The sequence below is a fragment of the Camarhynchus parvulus genome, chromosome 5 (assembly GCF_901933205.1).
Source record: "Camarhynchus parvulus chromosome 5, STF_HiC, whole genome shotgun sequence".
Taxonomy (NCBI): domain Eukaryota; kingdom Metazoa; phylum Chordata; class Aves; order Passeriformes; family Thraupidae; genus Camarhynchus; species Camarhynchus parvulus.
In genome coordinates, this window is record NC_044575.1 from 10,595,106 (window position 1) to 10,608,968 (window position 13,863).

Genomic DNA, 13,863 nt, shown 5'->3' on the forward strand with positions numbered 1-13,863 from the left:
TGATAGGCACTTGGTACTGTGAAAGGAGAAAGTCATAAAGTGGTTTGACCTTGGTTTGTCTCAGCTTAAACCTTTCTGTGCACATTTCAAACATGTTGATTTGTCACACCCTGTGGTGGTAAGCTTTTTAAAAAATTTTCCTTAACCTGAACTGTAACTTTGATGCTGGTTTTTGCCCTGCAATCATAGGTGGAAGCCTAGAGGACACTGAGCTCTCTTAAAATTCCTTCCCTGTGGTGCAGGAGATCCATGGGGAATTGAAAATTGAGCAAATGTGTGGCAGTCAAATGGTCCTCTCTGAAGTCATGTTCTGCTGGGTTTTAACCAGTCAGGTCAGGATGTCCAATCCTGGGAGTAACAGCTGTGGCAACCTCCTTAGCAACTGGGAAACACTGGCAGCAAAAGGCTCCCTGTGTCCAACAGGAAAAAGGGTGACATTTCTGCATTCAGACCAAATCCAAATGGTGTATTGTTACCAATAGCAGGTAAGTCTGAAATACTGCTGTGTCTCTGTCAGTGCACTGTTGTGTGTACAAATGGGGGTGTTAAAATGCGCTTTAATGTAGAAGTGGTAGTTGCCTTTCTTTGCAAAGTATTACTGATTCCATCTTGTTCTGGTTTATAACAGCAGTTTGTGCAGTCATGAAATAAATGGATATATTGTGCTGATTTCCTGACTTAAATATGAATTTTGTAGCAGTTAATCCACTCTTCTTGCTGGGTTTGCTGTACTAGTTATCTGAAATTATGTATCTATCTGGGAGTCTCCATAAAAAAGACTTCCAGATCATATTTCTTAGATAAGACATAAAATATCATCTAAACATGGGTGCTTAAACTGCATTTTGTAAAATAATTTAAGCATTTAAATTTTATAGGTTGTTGAGTTTCCATGCAAATGTTATCATAAGTGTTTCTAAGCAATATTTAAAAGGAAAAAGATTAATGGAAGCTTGTCTACTACATCTTTTGAAATTACCAGAGATAGCATCACATCATTGATCTTACTGTGACAGCCTCTGAATAGTTATCACTTGTCACATCTGAGCATCTCATTCTTTCTTGTTGCAAGCCATAGTCCTACTGTTAATAAAACATGACAGGGCAGCTGAAAGATCAAAATATTTCCTCTTAATACATCATTATAAATAAATAACAGGGAAATGTAATCTAACATCAAGTTCAAAACCTGTCACGTTTACTCAGCTTGTCAACTTCAGCTGTAATTTCTATCTCAGCTTGTAAAACAGGGAAGGTTTGGCTGAGTCTGTGTACAAGAAAGCTTTAAAGGAAGAATGTATGTATAAGAAAAGAGAGCTGGAAACAAAGAGGGAAACAAATGTTGGAGGGAGGTGAAAGTTAATATTTTCCTGGGGATTTTGACAGCATTTATAGTTTCCTTGAATGTTTCTGCCTTTTGTCCAGGATTTGGGTGAGTGAAGATCACTGAAGTCAGTCATGTGGGCTCATCTGGCCAACTGCCAGTCTGAATTTTGAATTCAGTGTTTTTAAACAAAAATAAACAATTAGTCAAAATTACTGGGTTCCTGAGGTACGCTGGCCAGCACTTGGTTGTTGTCTCTTTTCTTCCAACAGGTCACAGCTGAGTCCTGCGGGCAGCAGCTTTTCCAAGTATGGCTCATTTGGAAGGATCCCTGCCCAGGGGTCACAGGTATTGCAGTGTGAGGCCAGCTTTGGACAAGTTTTCATGTTCCGCTGTCATATCCACAGTTAATCCCTGCTGCAGGAGTTCTTTTGTTGTGTACCCTGCCTGGGTCGCTGAGCACCTCGCCCCCCAGAGGTAAAATCAAGTTCCTGTTTAAGTCTGTTATTTGTTTTTTGTCTATCTAAAAGGATAAACCAGGCTGGTGTGTCAGATTAATAAATTAGCAGCTTGAACATCATTTGAGCTATCCCACCCCTGTACTGGCAGTTTTTTTAGATGTATTAACTAAAGTTATTTGCTACCTTGGAGATTATGAAGAGCAAAGCCTGAGTAAGCCTCCTATAAAAGAAACATTCCTGTAATATTATTGGGATAAATAAAAGCATCTTGCCTTAGCAGTCATCTTCCATGAAATGTTGCTAATGCTTTGTGACAGGGAATTATTTTCCCAGATTTGAACTAGAAGCTGTCATCAACCAGCAGCTTTGTTGTTTCCTTCTCTGCTTTGCTGTTCCCTGAGTGCTGCAGTGTAAACCATCAGCTCCAGCACTCTGGAGTGCATCTACGCTGTGCTCTGTGCTGCAGGTGGATTTTTTTTCTCCTGATCTGAAGGGTTGCATTGTCTTGCCAGGTAGACAGCAAATGGGCTGGTGCAAGTGATGCTGGTCCAGGGTTCCAGCATGTTCCTGGCTCACTTCCTGTAAGCCCCAAAGCAAAGAAATTTGAGTAAAATTGGGCACTGATGTGTTTTTCCCAAGATCCAGGAATTATCCCAGCACAAGCAAGTTTTCTGTTTCTTCCCACACTATTTGGCCTGTGGGAGTGCTACAAAATGAGGTGGAGTGTTCAGTTCTTAAACCATCCAAGATTATTTTTTTCATGACCTGCAGAATCTATTTCTTTCAGGGCTGACCCATTTTCTTTTCTTTGAGGTGCCAGTGGATCAACCACTGCCTCCCCTCCCCTGGTCCAGCATGGAAGAGCCTGGGGGAGTCAGGGGGCACAGACAGCAACATGCCTGTGCTGGCTAGAGGGGAACAAGATGGATTTTATTACCCTGGTACAGTAAAAAAGGAGATAGAGGTGAGTGATGGTTGCTGTGTGGTAGCTGGGGGCATGTGTAACAGGGAGCAGTCCTCACACACCAGCTGAGTTCCGTGTAGCAGTTTTTGGTTCAGTTTTTGATGAGATTAGAGAACGGATCACCAGGACAACAGGTTCTTGAGCAGCCTTGTGCTGGTGGTGGGCACTGAGGCAGCCCCAGTGCTGCTGCCAGCAGTGTAGGGGCTGCTGTTGTGTGTAGACACAGAACCACCAACAGCACAGGAAAAGGGTTTGTGTTTTATGTACACATGCCCAGCTTGAGTCAGCCACAGACCAGGCTCAGGGTCTTTCCTGAAAGGGTAGTGAAAGCTTTAATTCATTGGTTTGTTAGCACTTCAAACTTAACACAAAAAGCAGCCTGTTCTTTCTCAAGAACAGGGAAGTACCTCATCTCATTGTTGATGGAAAGCCTCTTGGCAGGCCTTAATATAAAAGAAAATAAAAATTCTCAACAACCCCCCAAGAAGCAGAGCCAGTGTTGTATGTAATGAGGAAGGACTTGGGCATGAGTGATGAACAGGTCTGAATGGTTTCAGTTGCACACACAGCATGGTTTGTGGAGTACACTTGTCTATAGCTTTTCCTCTTGGGAAAGAAAATACAGATCCTAGTGGCAGTGAATCTGAGCATATGCTTCACTCATCTTGCTTTCAGGTGAGCCTCATGGAGTTTTTTTGGGCTGTCTCAGTGCTGAACTAACACCACACACTCTAGCTGCTGTTCAGGCTTGTTTTGCCCTAGTCATATAGGCACAGGATGGTCTCCCAGCAAATGTTGCATTACCTGGCACATTATGGAGTGCTTTTCAGTGGAATTGTTATTTTGTTCCTGCTAACAGAGTGAAAGAGGCATGTTCCTGGTAGAGTTTGCCAAACCACTTGTGTCACATGGAAGGCATCCAGTGTGTGTGCAAAAAACAGCACAGGGTGACATCCTGGAATATGTGAATGGGATGAAGCACTCCTTGCTCCCTGGAGACAGAGTGCTGGCACCCTGGGAGCCAGATAGGGCCAGGTATGGCCCAGGAACTGTCCTCAGAGGCATTGAGACAAGGGATCCCTTACGAGGTAAGTGCTGCTCTCTTCCTTCTCTAGTTCCTCTGGCACACCAGTGAGGATAAACTCCTGTCAGGGTGCTGCTGCCAGATAAACAACAGAGCACAGACTGCAGCTCAGTGTTGCTCTAAGCTTGCAGGAGCTGATGGATATCTGTGTGTAACCTCACCAGTGTGACCCTAAGGAAGTTGTGACCCATAAAAATGTCATCATCTGTGTGCCTGGGTGTAGCTGGGACAAGGCTGTGGCTGCCATGTGCAGGACTGTGGCCTTTTCATGACAGATACAACTTCCAGGAAGCATTCATCTGAGCTTAAATGCTCACATTTGTACCAAATGGTACATCTGGGGGTGATTTTATCAGCCAGACGTAGGAGATTTCAGCAGCTCATTCATTTTTCCTGTGTCTGACAGTCAAGCTCCATTGACTTACCAAAATACTATTCTCAGAGCAGTACTGCTAAATTTGGCAGCAGCAACAGAAATTACTGTCATCTTCTGTTTTCTAGTTCATGTAAAACTGGACTGTTTTCTTGTTCCTCTGATGACAGATTGGGAGGAAAGATGCTGCCAGGCCTCTTGTTTTAGTGATGGTGTCCAGGCTGCCCACTCACCTCTGTGACACTGTGGTGAGGTGTTAGAGAAGGGCAAGAGTTGATCCTGCCTCTTGACAAGAGTAGAAAGTGCATAAAGCTGCAAAGCCTGATCTGTCTGTGTGCACTGCCCAGGCAGGGCAGCTGCTTAAGGCTGCTTGCTGTTTCTCTTAACAGCCTCAGAAGATGAAGAAATTAAGTCCAGTTCTGGAATGACAAGCAAGTGAAACTCCCTCGTGGTGTGGCTCTGTGGATCCCTCCCAGCCTGTGGGAGAGGATTGTGGAGATGATGCACATGCCCTTCACCAGCAGGGTGAAGCCCAGACCAAGCCAGGACTCTAACTCTTGTATTTTTCCCTGCAGTCCCAAGGCAGCCCTGATTCCTGTTTGCGCTATATGTAGCCTTGCCAAGCACTGCTTGCTCTGCTCTCCCTGCTGGCCACATTCCCACCACCACTGTGCTGGTGGTATCTGCTGTCCATCAGCCTGGGTAAGGTGCATCTGCTGCTGCCATCCCTGTGCTGCTGCCTGGTGGCCTCTTCCCTCCAGGTCTCTGGTCTTTCAGGACAAAGCTGAAGAGGCAGAGTCCAGCAGTGAGCTCTCTCCAGGCCTTCTAGAGCTGAAAGGCACAAAACAAGGAGAGGCTGCAGCTGTGGCAACATCTTCTTCCTCTTCTGGTTCAGAGAGGGACCTGAAGCCATCCCCCACTAAGGGTACTGGGGGGGACAGTGCTGTTATCACAGGCTCCAGCTGTATTGAAAAGCCCAGGCTAAAGAATTCTGCAAGACCTGAGGGGGAATACTGGAAAAGAAGCCACCACAAGTCCCATTCCAGTAATTCAGGTACCTTCAAACAACCCCACAGGAAACCAGCTGTCAGAGGGAACAAACCCAAAAGTCTTCTGGGAGGGCAGTCACTTTGCTTGCTGGTTATTGGTACTAATACTGTAAATTTGCTTATCAGACTCTGATACAATTCTTCCCCCTGCCCAGTGTTTCTGCTGACTCATCTGGCTCTTCTTTTGGCCACTCATCCCATGGAAAACTACCAGAACAATTAATTTCATTTGGAAGCATAGATATTCCTCTCAGTTTCCTGTCATTTTCCTATGCCTTTTATGATGCTAACATCTTCATTAACCTGCATAGCTCACCCATTCAGAATAACCTGAAAGAATTCCTTTCAGACCTAAAGGGCATTTTTCTCTCTTCTGAAATGAATGTTTCTCTATTTCAGTTCTGGTTTCACTTTCAGACACAATTTTACTCCTTCCCAGGACCTGGAAGTTGCACAAAGGGCCAGCTGGAATCCAAAGCCATCTCCACTGGGGACATGTCCAATGTGGCCCCAGCTCAGCAGAGTGCAGTGTTTGAAACCACTGAACAGACTCCCAGAGGGCAACTCACACTGAAAACAATCCTAAGAGACCAAGATTTCAAGCCATCATTGAGGGTAAGGTAATCTGTATTAACTCTGTGGTTATTTAAGCAGGAGGTTGGTTTGGATGGAAAAAATATTCTTATAAATGGTTTGGAACTTGGCAAGTAAAAGACATTGTTTCTAACTGCTTCCTGAGGCCATCCACCAGTTTTGTAATAGGTAGGAAAGTTCTCCACTAATGAAACCAAAGCAAAAATCCCCAAGCCTTAAGGAAGGGCTGGAGCTACGTGGTAAAATGGAAACAAATGTCAGTAGCCATGTGTGCATTCAATAATGCAGATTTCAATTCAGAAACCTGCCAAATGCCCATTGACATCTACCCAAAGAAGTCCTGTGTTAAATCCATGGAAAGGTGCTGAGCTCTGCCTATCAAACTGTGATAGTCACGATTTCTGCCTCTGAGAGATAAAAGCAGATTCTTTGGTAAACAGTCTTTGCTGAGTTTCTACTCTCCCTCACTAGAGGCAAGCAGTTTAAACAGCAGATTCCTGCTGTGAAGCTGGGGGATACAGAGTAAGCAAACTGTGTCACAGCTAGGAACAACACCACTACCCTGGTTTTTAGGCCTGGTTTCCCTCATGCTTTAGAAAAACTTGAAAAAAAATCAGAACATGAATACTAAAAAAAGCAAAGAGAGAAATAAGAAAGAAAAAACTTACTGGAAGAAAGGGAAGATGAAAGAGGATGTCAGGATGAACAGAAACAGTGCTCTGCACAAGAGCATCAGGGTAGAATTAATAAATTATATTCATGAAATCAAGTATTAGCTTCTCTGTACCTTCATGTATCTACGGTGAGCTGACTGCAAAGTAAAACTTCAAATTTTCTAAGCTTGCATGTTTAGAGATGTATCCATTAATAACATGTCTTGGTGAACAGAGAATATACAGGAATACATCTTGTATTCTCACAATTGTACTCATTCATTTTAAGCAGATGCCAACTTATCAACTGTATGGTTCCTACTTTCTAGTTCTATTCTACTTTATTGGTTAAATCATCACAGTTACATAACCACACACCTTTGTAATTGGTTTCCTAGGAATTTTCAGGCCAGTGTGGAGCTCCAGGCAGGCATGCTCTATGTAAGCAGTGTCAGAGCTGTGCTCTGAAGTGACATGAGTTGCCTTTTGGTAAAACTAATAAGAAAGCAGAATTGTTTCATTCCAGCCCCAAAGCAGCAGCATGAATCACAGCAGTGGATGCAATGTGGCAATACAGGGTATGATGACAGAATTTTATTCCTATAAAATAGCCCCGTGGTGACTTTAAACCCAGAAGATCCATTGCTACTCTGAGATAGCTGAAGCAGTTTTATCACATGCTGCAGGCTGCATCAGAAGTGGCTTGCAGCACTCAAGTGGAGTGAGAGGACAGGATTCCCAGAGGTACTCTCTGGGGGCTGATGTCCCCTCACTGCAGTCAACAAAATCCTCCTGACTTCTGAAGTAGAAAAGTTTTTAATCAAAGCCTAGCAGCTTCTGAAAATCCTTTGGTCTTGCTGTCCAATTGTGTGTTTCAACAGTAAAGTTTGTACTAGCACAGAAAATAGACCAGTATTATAGCTATGTGAGGCACAGGTACAGCCAGCAAAGCAGCAGTTAACAAAGACACTGATGCTTTTTTTAGACCAGACTTCTGAGGGATTTGTTTTCTGTCCTACAGGAAGGCTTTGCAGCATCAGAAGAACAAAGATACAAAGCAGCATCAGATGATAAATGTGAAGCCACTTGTGTTGGAGCTGACAAACCTGATGTTACAGACCCTGTCAGAGCTCACTTGCAGCAAAGCAGAGAGGGACATGATCAACCAGAATTCAGTACATGTACAACTGATCAAGTCCAGGGGCTGAAATTTCAGGTAAAATGCTTCCACTCTATCAGTGTTATATTTTTTAAACAAATCAAGTTCTGCTTTAGGTAACTGTCTCAGTAGAATATCTTTATGGATGACTATATAATTTTAAGAAGTGAGAAATTCTGCTTTCACCCACATTAAACTTGAGCATCCTCATTCTTTATTCCAAAGTGCTACAGTAAATTCTTAACTATTTGGACTTGACTTTACAATTCTAGAGAGATCAGATGAGCTAGCAGAAGCACTAAAAGCCTGAACAGATGCACAGCAAGAATCCAATAAACCTCCCATTTGTCTACAGCTCTCTGGAGTGAGCCACAGAAATTCATCAAAGCAGTTTCTGTTTGTAGAAAGCCAGGAGGAATGGAGAAACAATACAACCTGACAGCTGAAAGATAGTTTTTTTGGGTTTAAAGCACAAGCAAAAGTAGCCAGAGGCTAAAGGACCTGCTACTGTAGATACAAACAACAAAATGATTAGCATTCAAGCCACTGACTTTTATATTCTGATGAAAATGAAAGGAAACCTTAATAGTATCAGCTGCAGAAAAATGACAGATCACTAATTCTAAACATGGAATCTGGTCCTTTGGCAAAGTTAAGCATCCAGGGAGTTTTGTTAGTGGGACTGCTCATGTTTAAAGCATATGAACTTGGCTATAAGCTGCAGTGTGCAGTTGCTCAGCAGTAAATTGGATAACTTAGGGTACCCCACAGCCCTCAGAAAAGGGGTTTAGCATGGTCTGCAAAGAGACAGAACCTGAATCAATAGATCATGTGCCTAGACTGAGCACCTGACACATATTTCAGCACATTTCTGAGTTGGGGTTCTAGGCAGGGAATTTCATTTGCATTTCATTTCTTTACCAGACTAGCAAAAGTACAGACAGGAGAGTGGCTTGTGAGCCAGCTGCTCCAAAATCAGTGCCAGCCTACAGAAGCCAAGGTACACCCATATTCACACCACATGGATCATGTTCTCTGGTCAACACTGTGACATGGGGGTTCTCTCTGAGGATGATACAAAAGAAGCTGTCATCACAAATGCTTGATCATATATTTTATTTCACTGATTGTATCTTTAATTGTTTGAAGCAGAAGAATCTGGAATTACACAGTCACATAATTGGATTTAAAAGGCACACAATGTACAAATATTTATAAAAATCAATGTACAAGGTGGGCTGCATATAATTGCATTAACTAGAAAACAAATATACAGGCCGTAAAAATAGAGTCCCAGAGAGGAAGCTACTGTTAAAGTGCTAACAAGAAAAAGATATTTATAGCTCATTACACACATTAGAAAGAGCCTCATGTTTTATTCCTGCTATTGCCAGGAAACAACAAATATCACAGGACAAAAGTTAAATCAACACTTTGTCCTGCATTGACATCTACTACGTGGGTTTGTTCCACCATGTCTTCTGAGATTGCTGTGACAGAATAGATGCCAGGAGAAACTTCAATGTAGAAATCTTTGGAATGTCTTCTGGGCTTTAAGAAAAAAAAAAGTTATTGGTTAGTTATCTTAGATTTCCCCCCAAAAAATAATTGTGTTTGGGTAAAAAAATTACATTTCAGCTGCTATATAAATATACTAAGATTTTTCTAAATATACGGAAGGCAGTGCAAACAAAACTGTAAAATGTTTCTATCAGGACAAAAATTAGCAAGTGCCATACTCAAAGTATTCCAGCTAATGTTTCAATTGGTGGAAATAACCACTGTGCTGTAATTGACATCTTACAAAACTGCAATTTACTAACCTAGACAGTTCTGAACACAAACCTGGGAATTCCTGTTCCCTATACCAAAGGTGCTCTCACTAATTAATAGTGTGGTACAGATTCGATGTTTCTCATCTTTTCTGACTTGGGAGTTCCTGAAATTGATTTCTGAGGTGTTAGGCTTTGAAAAATAAAACCAGTTTTATTCTCCTTGAGGAACAGGAGTCTTCAGAGAGCCTGTGGGAGGGCCAAGTGCAAGAATGCCACAATCTGGTTTCCAACTAATTGTGCAAGTCTCTGTATGGCCATTTGACTGCCTATACATATATTATGATTGTGAATGCACCACTGGTTAATCTGCTGTGCCATCAAGGTCTCCAGATCTGTCAAAATTTGTAACCAGCTGGATTCAAAATTATTAAAGAAATGCTAGCAAATACCTCCACTTAAAACCAAAGTATTCTATACACTTACCCTTTGCTGGCAAGTTTGAGCTTGACTGGGTTCTACAGAACCTTCAGTCCCCTGGAAAGAAAAAAAAATATTTTCTAATGATCCAGCACACAGTGCAAATCCAGGCCAAGAGAGGGGAAGCTTTAGGTGCACAGAAGGATGAATAGGACACTGATTGGTGCTACAAGAAGTGACTGTGCCTTTCCCCAACCCAACACAGGCTTGGATCAGTCCAGGTGTTTTTATGTCACCTTTCATCAAAACCAGAAGTACCAACTTACCTCTTCTTCTGTGGGATCCGTCTTTCTTTCTACTGACTTGCCATGGTATTTGCAGAAGTGTTTGATTTCATTCTCTTTGCACTTGTTGGTTGCCATAGACCTATAGCACTTCTGGACAGACAGAGAAACAGAAAATATCATGTGGGAGGTGTCAAACCATACTTGCAGCCACTGCAGATTTACAGTTGAAAGTAGAACTACACAAATACTGATGCTGTGTACTAATTGGCTGGTTTGTTCTCTGTGGGGGTGAAAACAATGCCTGTACCTCCAAAGGCCACCTGCCTTCTGCTGCAGGACTCTCTCAGACAGGCCTGACTTTGTGTTCCTAACACAATATGTAGGGCAGGGACTCTGACATCTCAGAACTGAATTCATGAAAATGTCAGAAGGAATAAATACTCTGGAACTGCCTGCCTGATGAAGAAAAGCCCTGGTGGAAGAAGGCATAGTTTATGGGTCCTTAAGAGGACATGGATGCAAGCCAGGTGCTCTGCAAGCCAGTCAGTGAAGATGGGTTCTGCAGGACATGTGCAGCAGCAGTGCTCTAAAAGCAGAATATGTCAATACTGGAAAATGAGTCAGTAAAGAAGCTGAAGTGTCTTCAAGGCTGGTACCATTTTCACAGCAGTTTTGAGAAGTGTATTTAAGCACACAGCAGCCTTCTTGTGGTTGTACTGCAGATGTGCTGGCATCTTCCCCACTGCAAATTAAACTCTTGAGTACAGTTCTGCTGCCATCTGTTGTCACCACAGAACTCCTACCAAGGTTACCTTTTTGATCACAGGGGCCAAAAAGATCTAAAATATTTCTTATTTCACTGGTGTTTCTCTTGTCCCTGACTGTCAAGACTAAATGTAACAAAATTAAGGCAAATAGAAATCCTTATTTCCATATCTACTGCTGTCCTTTATTCCTTGAGCTTGTGCACAAATCAACAGATCTGGTTGCTTGTATTGCAAGTTTTTGTGAAGCTACAAAATATATCAGATGCTCTGAGCTAGTGCATAATGCTTCACAGAGCATTTCTTACGTGATGGCACAGAGCAAAGAAATGAAATCCAACTTTTGGTGAGAAATGGGTACATTTTGATCCCTTAGCAACCCCAAACATCTCATCTTAAACTACAAGTTTAATTGTTTGCATTCAAGTGCCTAAATGGTTGTGTTCTGCTGTGGATTTTCATTTGCACTTTTTAAAATTTACCCATGAACTTATGGGTCTGACATTTTCCTCCTTTTATGACTCTTCTTCTCTACAGAAATGACTGAAGCAGTACTGTCTTGGCTGATGCATAAATGTGGAAGTCATCCATTGCTTGATCCAATTTTAATACTCTTAACAGGGCACAAGATAGAGCCAAAGAATAATTTAGGTTGGAAGACACCCTTAGGATCACAGAGTCCAACTGTAAACCTAGCAGTGCCAAGTCACTGGTAAGGATGAGCCTCACTACAGTTTATTTAGTCTTGTGTAAAACTCTATTCTGCCCCAGTTGTTCTAGGATTAACTGCTTACTGTGTATGTAGTGCTTTGAAATTATGAAGGAGTTGCTTAAGAGCTAATCACTTGGTGTGCTGGAGTACTGTTTTCTCTAATTTAATTGCAGACTTGGGCTATGTATTAGCCCTGCAGGCAGTGAGCTCCCTGCTGAGTTAGGATAACAGATCCCTAAGGGCACAAACTGAATGGAATTCTCAGAGTTCAGTGCAGGAGCTGGGCTGCAGGGCTGTGCTCACAGGGAGGGGCTGGCAGAGGTTGGCTCCAGTCTGCCCATGTCACCCAGCAGAGCAGTGACACCTGCCAGCCAGAGAACAGTGGAGCTGTGCACCTGCACACCAAACCTCTCCACTTCTGCTCAGCACACACAGAGAGCTGAGCCCACACTCCTTACCCAGTAGCAACATCCCAAATCCAGTTTGGCCTGGTTTTGTCTGGGATAGAGCAAGTTTTCCTCCTAGCAGTTGGCAGAGTGCTGTGTTTTGGAGTTAGTAGAGTACAGTGCCGATAACAAAGAGGTGTTTTGGTTATTCCTGAGCAGTGCTCACCCTAAGCCAAGGGCTGTTCTCATGCTCTGCCAGTGGGGAGCTGCACAAAAAGCTGGGAGGCAGCAGGGCTGTGACAGCTGACCCAAGCTAGCCAAAAGGAAATTCCATACCATACAATGTCATGTATATAAGCAGGGAGAGTTGTCTGAGGGGCTGACTGCTGCCTGGGCACTGGTCAGTGAGTGGTGATCAACTCTATTGTGCGTTACTTGTTCTTCTTGGGTTTTATTTCTCTCTCCCCTTTTCATCACAATTATTATTGTTATTACCATTGGTATTATCATATTTTACTTTGTTTCAATTAATAAACTGTTCTTATCTCAACCCACAAGTTTTATTTTCTCCAGATTCTCCTCCCCATCCTGCCAGGGGAGGAGGGCAGGGAGGGAGTAAGCTGTATGGTACTTAGTGGCTGGTGGGGTTAAATCACAACAGCAACACTAAATTCAAAACAAACACAGGACACAAAGCATCTCTGCACTTGAGATTCCAACTCTCCCTTATTTCCAGCACCCAGAACAGGATATCAGCCAGCAGGAGCGCCTCACGTTCCCCTGATAACAACACAAGGTTACTATGGCACAAGGCCATTCCCAGCGGAGGTACTTTGGAGCACTGGAAACATTCCATACCTTGTGACACAATGTATTTTGTGATGCCACCTGACATTTCTGTCTCTCTAACCACGCTATGTTTCCACGAAGAAACGGAGAAACCTTCTGCTAAAATCCGTACCGGGCTACTGGTACTGTCCATAGAAAATGCAGATAGTGGTGTTTATCAGCCAGGTGGGAACCAGCTCAGCCGGCCAGGACAACACGGCTGAGATGTACCCTGCCACATGATGCTCAATGCCCCACACTTCCTCATCTCGGCCGGCACCCCAGGCTCACTGCTGAACCCTTGCCATACAACGAGCAAACCTGAAGCCCAGTTTTTGCAGTACAAGTAGCGAGGCCTCTGGCAGGCACATCCTGAGCATTCCCCTTTGGGCGGTTCCGGGGCTGACCCTCACCTCGCATTCCTTTGAGACTCCTCTCATCAAATTCACAATGGAAGCGAACGCTGCATTGAGGCGTTCCCGGTCCTGGTCCTGCAACGAGAGACATTCCCGGTCACCCAGCATGCCGCCCGTCGCTCAGAGCCACCGGGCGGCGGGCACGGAACCGCAGAGCCCTCGGGGGCACCGGGTGGGGCGGGTAGCTCAGCGCGGCGGTGTGTCCGCGGCCCGTACGGAGCTGTATCTCCGTGCACCTCCCGGTCTCTATCTGTATGTGTGTGTGCGTGTCCGCGGGTGCGCGCACGGCACTGACCAGGACCAGGACCGGGCCCGGGGGCCGCGCCCGCCGCGCGCCGCCGCGCCCTCTCCAGCACCTCGCGCGCCACCGCCATCCCGCCTAGCGCCGCTGCCTCACTACGCACGCGCCGCCCCGCCCTCAGCCCGGCCCCGCCCACAGCCCGGCCCCGCCCTCAGCCCGGCCCGGGGGTCACCGGGGCGGCTCCCGGCGGGATGCGGCCCCGCCGAGGGCTCGGGGCGCTTTGTTTGTCCCTCACACCCGCCCCTGCCCTGCGGTAACGCAGGAGAGGCGCGTCCGGGCGGGCTTCCCCGGAAAGGGTCAGTGAGGTGCCCCCGGA

At 44.6% G+C, this 13,863-nt stretch overlaps 2 protein-coding genes across 2 annotated transcripts; one reads left to right on the forward strand and one right to left on the reverse strand.

Annotated features, from left to right (window-relative positions):
* Positions 1-664: 664 nt before the first annotated feature.
* C5H11orf16 (chromosome 5 C11orf16 homolog) lies at positions 665-7,951 on the forward strand. Its single transcript, XM_030949049.1, is given in 8 exon segments — positions 665-1,801; positions 2,599-2,749; positions 3,609-3,837; positions 4,596-4,613; positions 4,616-5,260; positions 5,695-5,870; positions 7,524-7,718; positions 7,934-7,951. Coding segments are annotated over 8 exon segments (1,599 nt in total). The 5' UTR covers positions 665-1,634.
* Positions 7,952-8,774: 823 nt separating this feature from the next.
* Positions 8,775-13,583, reverse strand: AKIP1 (A-kinase interacting protein 1). The gene is made up of 4 exons (XM_030949589.1): positions 13,244-13,583; positions 10,180-10,290; positions 9,920-9,970; positions 8,775-9,212 (listed from the first exon to the last, which is right to left on the reverse strand). Exons 1-4 carry the CDS (start codon positions 13,352-13,354, stop codon positions 9,069-9,071), a joined length of 417 nt encoding a protein of 138 aa, XP_030805449.1. The 5' UTR covers positions 13,355-13,583; the 3' UTR covers positions 8,775-9,068.
* Positions 13,584-13,863: the final 280 nt, after the last annotated feature.

Bases quoted from the DNA above. Each gene is read 5' to 3' on its own strand.
- AKIP1 (XM_030949589.1), bottom strand. From the start codon at position 13,354: ATGCTGGGTGACCGGGAATGTCTCTCGTTGCAGGACCAGGACCGGGAA. The intron at 10,291-13,243 runs GTGAGGGTCAGC...CTGTCTGTCCAG, and splicing joins GAGTCTCAAAGGAATGCGAG to AAGTGCTATAGGTCTATGGC. The intron at 9,971-10,179 runs GTAAGTTGGTAC...TTTTCTTTCCAG, and splicing joins CGGATCCCACAGAAGAAGAG to GGGACTGAAGGTTCTGTAGA.